At 32.2% G+C, this 7,060-nt stretch overlaps 1 protein-coding gene across 1 annotated transcript; it reads left to right on the top strand.

Annotated features, from left to right (window-relative positions):
* Nucleotides 1-1,509: 1,509 nt before the first annotated feature.
* On the top strand, nt 1,510-6,323 carry LOC114386717 (calcium and calcium/calmodulin-dependent serine/threonine-protein kinase-like). The gene is made up of 8 exons (XM_028346757.1): nt 1,510-1,943; nt 2,399-2,704; nt 3,036-3,090; nt 3,500-3,610; nt 3,971-4,203; nt 4,826-5,033; nt 5,539-5,598; nt 5,871-6,323. The coding sequence occupies exons 1-8, from the start codon at nt 1,510-1,512 to the stop codon at nt 6,045-6,047; spliced, it is 1,584 nt and encodes a 527-aa protein (XP_028202558.1). The 3' UTR covers nt 6,048-6,323.
* Nucleotides 6,324-7,060: the final 737 nt, after the last annotated feature.

Here is a 7,060-nt window from a genome sequence, read left to right as displayed (position 1 = left end):
ACAATTTTAGTCCTTTAATTTTTATTTTTTTAAGTTCATTTGGATCTTTTTTCTATAAAAATGGGTGCAATTTGGTCCCTTTTTTCTTCCATCTACTCCAAAAATTTAAAAAATAAGATAAAATTTGATTTTAAATGGAACCAAATTGAAAACATTTTAAAAAAAAAATAAGAAACTTAATTGAAACTTCTATAAATAAAAGGACCTAATTGAAACTCTTTTAAAAATTATGATCTATTTGAACCTTTTAATAATAAGAAGACTAAATTAAACTTTTAAAATAAATTAGAGGATCAAAATAGTAATTAAGCCTAAATATTAAGACAATCATGTATTTTTGCATAATTTTTTGCACCGTTTTCATGCTTTCTAATGAACATTATTCCGTAAAATGAAAAAAAAGTATACCTAACCTTGTTTATTTTAGGTTGTGTTTTTATTTATATAAAATTAACCAATTTTGATATCAATGCCTCTAAATTTAACCCTGATTTATAAAACAAATGTTTTAGTTTTGCTATTTGTTAAGTAATGACATATAGCAAATGGATCACTGACGTATGGTATATTAAAGTTGATTATGGCTCATCATCACCTGAAGCGAAATTACTCTGGGGGGCTAAGAAACATATTTTTATTAAAAAATAAATTAAATAAAAAGAATTGAGGAACAAAATCAAAAGATAATCTTTATGGAAGAAAAAATACATAATCCTTTAATTTCATTTATGAAATAGTGTAAAGTTTCGTTAGATTTATATGTTTGCTTAAAGATTTCTTTGAGTTAGTGACCATCATACACCACAAGCAAGATTAACAAGTAGGTTAGAGGACACCCATAATCTTTCATCTCAACAAAAAAAAATTAAAAAAGAATGTGTGACTTGTAGTTGAGCAATTCCTATTACCTAACATGAAAGAAGCTTACACTACTACTCCATAGAGTCTCAAACTGTTTCCAAATGTAAAAAAATAAATAGTAGTATTAGATAAATACAACAAATATATATATAGAGAGAGAGAGAACTATATGTATGTTTAATATAAAGACAATTAAAAATTAAAATGCTAGTAAATATCATGATATGGATTAGGTTAAGGAGAGCCTTGAGATAAAATCCAAGTCAGTTATCCTAGTTTATTTCTTTTGTTTTACACTTCATCCTGACAAAGATTAAATCTGAATTTGGCTAAATGGCGATCAGGGAAACTTCGAATATAATGCCAGCAGTTGACTCTCTCTTTGTCCCTTCCAGAACAGCTCCTACCAGCCATATTGTTTTTTCTCTTGTACCTATCCCAATTTGTTTCATATTTTATGTCATAAACTAATCCACAAACTCTTACAACAGGCTAATGTCACTCTCAACCGTTTCAACACGCGTTTTGAAAGCCCCTATCATTGAATTAAAGTTAACATTTTTTTACATACCAATTCCCTTCCCACTGCACATTTTCTGAGTCTTCAAGATTCCATAATTTCAAAGACTTTGTGTGCACCACACCACCATGGGGAATGAAACCAGAAAACTCTCAGATGAGTATGAAGTTTCAGAAGTCCTAGGAAGAGGTGGATTTTCTGTTGTCAGAAAAGGCACCAAAAAATCAAGCAGTGACACCAAAACACATGTAGCCATCAAAACCCTGAGAAGGGTAGGCACTGCCTCAAACTCCAACAACCCTTCTGGATTTCCAAGACCAAAGGGTGGAGAGAAGAAGAGCACAGCAGCTATGATGGGATTCCCCACATGGAGACAAGTCTCAGTCTCAGATGCCTTGCTCACAAATGAGATTCTTGTGATGAGGAGAATAGTGGAAAATGTTTCACCACACCCTAATGTGATTGACCTCTATGATGTGTATGAGGACTCAAATGGGGTGCACCTTGTGTTGGAGCTGTGTTCTGGTGGAGAACTGTTTGATAGGATTGTGGCACAAGATAGGTACTTATGAAGCACCAATACTTTTCATTTGTCCCACGCATCCGATTCCAATACTTTTGGATACTTCAGTGATACGCGTTTGGATACTTTAATTTATTCTACATAGCCTTCAAAAAAGTTATGAAAATCTAATATAGGTATATATGAGAGATAGAAGTATGTATAATATAGAAACAAAAACATTGTTCCTTGATGAATCAAAAATAGAAACTCTCTTTATGGATGATCTCAAGAAAGGAATGCGATTAAAACTATTCCAATTTGTAGAGAATAGAAAGTGATTTATGATAACATTTTTAATTTTTATTTTATTTTTTGCAATGTCCAAGAAGTATATTTTTAACTTAAATTTGCAGCATTGCAATTATATACTATTATGTTTTATGATTTTTTTTAGAATAATCATATCCCGTATCAAATATGTATCGTATCTGATATATTCTATCTATGCATAGGTACTCAGAGACTGAAGCTGCAGGTGTGGTTCGCCAGATAGCTTCAGGATTAGAGGCTATTCATAGAGCTAACATTGTCCACAGAGATTTGAAGCCTGAGAATTGCCTTTTCTTGGATGTGAGGAGGGACTCTCCTCTTAAGATCATGGACTTTGGGTTGAGTTCTGTTGAGGAATTCACTGACCCAGTTGTTGGTTTGTTTGGATCCATTGATTACGTTTCACCAGAGGCTCTTTCTCAAGGGAAGATAACTACCAAGAGTGACATGTGGTCTCTGGGGGTGATTCTATATATCTTGCTCTCAGGGTATGTTGACTTTTTCTTTTTCCTTTCACATATTTCAGTTTGCTGTCCCTATCTGTCCATGTGCAATTGCACTACATAGGGAAAGTCATCAATCACTTTTAGACATAGAAATAAAATATGGTATCACCTTATAATTGAAGGCAAATAATTAAAGGATGAGGTTTTCATATTCATCTTATCACTCAATTTTGCATATTATGTTGATCAGCTGTCCTTTGCTTCACTGTAGATGTTTTCTTCTAGGCACAACAATAGATGAAGGAAATTATTATATTTCTCTTAAATAATAAAATTAGCTCAATTTTATCTTTTTTTTTGTGTGTGTGTGCAGGTATCCACCTTTCATTGCTCAAAATAATCGCCAGAAACAACAAATGATAATGAATGTAAGTAACATATCATGCACAGATTTAAAGTGTGATTCCTCAAAGAGAGAATGAGTAACAGACTGTAAAAATGAGCAATGTAGGAAAATGTGACTTTTACTCAAATACATTATCCATTTTCAATCTACCACGTGTTTTCTCATAGTAACTTACCACTTTCATCATAAAAGTACAAAATACATTAAATTACATCATTTGCAAGCCACTATACCTTTGCATTAATGTGCCAGATCCAATGATCAGTTCAAAGGTTTAGTATCCTGTGTTGCACTGTTAATTGCGTGACTATCATAACCTTTGGACTCTTAGAAGAAACAAATTTTAAGTTAAATACGGGTACATGTTACATCTTCCACCTAGTGATCATTCTATAATGTTCTTGCTTACCAAATCCAATATTTTGGAACAGGGGAATTTCAGTTTCTATGAGAAGACATGGAAGGGCATTACCCGTTCAGCGAAGCAACTGATTTCAGATCTTTTGATTGTTGATCCTAGTAGAAGACCTAGTGCTCAAGATGTATTGTACACTCTTACCAACTTCATTAATCTTAAATTTAATTGAGGCATATTTCTTTTTTCTTTTCTTGGTACAAAGAATGAAGCATATCTACTATGATAGCAATTCTGTGTTGGAATAAATTACCACAAAAAAACCGTTATTTATTTACTATATGTTTAGATTTTTTTTTACTTAAATACTAGTAGTTTTTAGTAATGCATCTAAATCTTTCAGGAAAAAAAAAATAACTACTAATCAGTGTTCAACATTTTGCATCATATTATTTTCAAGCACAAAGAAGTTTGGGGATATTTTATTAAAATACTTTGAGAACAATAGCCCCCCCACACTTACATTTTGATTTATGTCTTGGAACAGCTTCTGAGTCATCCATGGGTGGTAGGTGACAAGGCCAAAGATGATGCAATGGACCCTGAGATTGTCTCAAGATTGCAGAGCTTCAACGCTAGGCGCAAACTGCGTGCAGTTGCAATTGCAAGTATTTGGAGCACCACAATCTTCCTCAGAACCAAAAAACTGAAATCCTTGGTGGGAACACATGATCTCACAGAAGAGGAAATTGAAAATCTCAGGATGAGTTTTAAGAAGATGTAAGTATTCATGAGTCAAGATCAAAATTCAGAACTGATCAAACTACTAAGGCCTTATTTGGATAAACTTCTCTATAAACACTAATAGGAGAAGAAAATAAGAAAGTAAAATACATTAAGCTTCTCCATAAGATAAAATTAACTTATGTACCTTAGCTTTGAGAGAATTTATATTAAAAGAGCTTCTCTAAAAATTAAGTGCATAAGTTGATTTTAACTTGTGCAAGAAGGTTAATTCATTTTAGCTTCTTATTTTCTTATTCTTTATAGAGAAGTTTATCCAAACAGGGTCTAAGACTATATTTTATATTTAGTTGGGACACTCCAAGATTCTTTAAAAAGTAAAACTAATGAAGTCTATTTAGTTCTCAGCTGAGTTCGATTATAAACAAGTTTCGACTCAATTTTGCCTTGAAACTCAGCTTGAAATGGAAGAAAATGGAATGTTGTTTTTGCAAACTCAGCTTCAATACGGAATTCATTCAAATTTAAGTTTGCGAACTTTAACGCAAACATGCACAAATGTGGCTCTTCAGTTTGACAAGAAACCAAATATTTGTATATGCACTTGTCTTAGACAGTTTCTTTTGACTGATATAAAAATGTTGCTGGTTGTTAACAGATGTGTGAGTGGGGACAATGCCACTCTATCTGAGTTTGAGGAGGTGCTGAAAGCAATGAACATGCCATCACTGATCCCTCTAGCACCGCGAATATTTGACTTGTTTGACGACAACCGAGATGGAACAGTTGACATGAGAGAGATACTATGTGGTTTTTCCAGCTTCAAAAACTCCAAAGGGGATGATGCTCTCCGTTTGTGCTTCCAGGTGAGCCTTTTCTCATAACTTACCGTCTACACAAATATGCCGTATACGGCAATCACTCATGTATTATTTATTTTTGTGATTATATTACATGACTCACTATTTTCACCATACCTTAGTTCACAACCTCTCAACAACTCTGGAAAAATACTCCAACATACACAAAATAAACAAAAGAAACCACTGTAAAGTTCTTTATATATGACTTCGTGTTTGGCTTCAGTTTAGATTCTCTAAAATCACCTTGAAATACCCGTTAAAATGATTTTAGGTATATATTTTCATGTTTGGTTTCATATTCAAGAAATGATATTAGGTTGGAAATTGATTTTGGAGAAAAAATTTTAAGGAATTTCTGCAGGATCAAAAAATTTATAGTTTCAGAATCAATTTTAACCAAAATTAATTGTATATAATCATTTTTAATGCTCACCCAAATACACACTAATACAAAGAAAAAGAGCTTAGCATAATGAGCTAATTTGCCTCACGGTTTTCTTTGACACAGATGTATGACACAGATCGATCCGGGTGCATCACCAAGGAAGAAGTAGCATCCATGCTCAGAGTAATATTATGCCCCTTCTTTTTTAGGATAAAATATAATTGAAGTCTCTTAATTTTTGGTTAAAGTTAGTTATAGTTCCTATACTTTAGAAATATTATGATATTGATTTCCATATTCTTTATAACCGGTGAATTTTGTTTATTTTTTAAACTTAGACCAAGATCAATTTTGACTTAAAATTGAAGACTCAAAACACACTATACTCTATTTTTCTAGTTAGCCTTAACTTGTGACTTTCATCTCTTGACACAAACAAATTCACTGAACAACAGGCTTTACCAGAAGACTGTCTCCCAACTGACATCACTGAACCTGGCAAATTGGATGAGATATTTGACCTAATGGATGCCAACAGTGATGGAAAAGTTACCTTTGATGAATTCAAAGCTGCTATGCAGAGAGATAGCTCTCTCCAAGACGTAGTTCTCTCTTCTCTTCGCCCACAATAGTTCTCCTAATTTTCATTAATTTATTGTATTATTAACTATGGTATTTTAAAATGGAGTAGTACTAGTGTTGTCCTTTTCTTTTTCTTCTTCCTGGCCTGGGCCATTCTTTTTGCTGACTTATTGATACTATAGGAAGAAAAAGGATTGGATTACTATATAGTGAATTTTTGCTTTTGACAGTTATCTATGAACTTCTGCGTTCTCATGTTGTTCGTCAATCTCGCAGTCGAGATTCCAACACCAACAAGATAACAAACAAAATATATTTTTTTGTCAGTAGGAATTGTACTGGAATTTTAAGAGATTTATAAGAATTCACGGACCTTTCTTAACCAATTAAGCTAGACCTCATCGACCAAAACAAAATACATTCAAGAATGAATTTTGGGTGCAATTTATTTGAGAAAATGATTAAAAATTATTGACTTAAATATGTTTTAGATCCTTAATAATTGACTAAATTTTGTTTTGGATTCCAAATAATTTATTTATTTGCAATTGGATCCATAATATATTACAAATTGTGTTTTGAATTGCTACAATTATAATTCAGGCAAATGATGATATGTCCCTTAAAGTTTTGAAAAAACAATTTGTGGCAATTTTTAAAATAATTGGTATCTAAGGATAACAAAGTATATTTGGATCCTATGGATACTTGCAAAAATATTCAAGATAGGTAATTAGCCACAAAATTTGAGGCGAAGTACAGAACAGAGGTATATACCCGCAAATTTATGTAGGTATGGGTGCAAGTATGGGTACCACCCAACCTGTCCCGCACATATCATATCATATCATATCTTATTTTTGTGTTTGTTCCTTAATAAATTTTTGTTTTGCACTGAGTCCCTAATAAAATAATAATTTTATTTTTTGTCCCTAATATTTTGTTTTAGTCTATTAATAACAAGTGGGAAATATTTATCATGGAGCAAACACAAAATTTGCTAATTTATTAGGGACTAAAAATAAGTGTCAAGGACAAAAAAAAATTATTGTTTTATTAGAGA

This window comes from Glycine soja, chromosome 15 (assembly GCF_004193775.1).
Source record: "Glycine soja cultivar W05 chromosome 15, ASM419377v2, whole genome shotgun sequence".
NCBI lineage: Eukaryota > Viridiplantae > Streptophyta > Magnoliopsida > Fabales > Fabaceae > Glycine > Glycine soja.
Note: the sequence above shows the minus strand (reverse complement) of the source record. Positions and strands in the feature narration are given on the sequence as shown.

Bases quoted from the DNA above. Each gene is read 5' to 3' on its own strand.
- LOC114386717 (XM_028346757.1), top strand. From the start codon at position 1,510: ATGGGGAATGAAACCAGAAAACTCTCAGATGAGTATGAAGTTTCAGAA. The intron at 1,944-2,398 runs GTACTTATGAAG...ATCTATGCATAG, and splicing joins AGGATTGTGGCACAAGATAG to GTACTCAGAGACTGAAGCTG. The intron at 5,034-5,538 runs GTGAGCCTTTTC...TCTTTGACACAG, and splicing joins CTCTCCGTTTGTGCTTCCAG to ATGTATGACACAGATCGATC.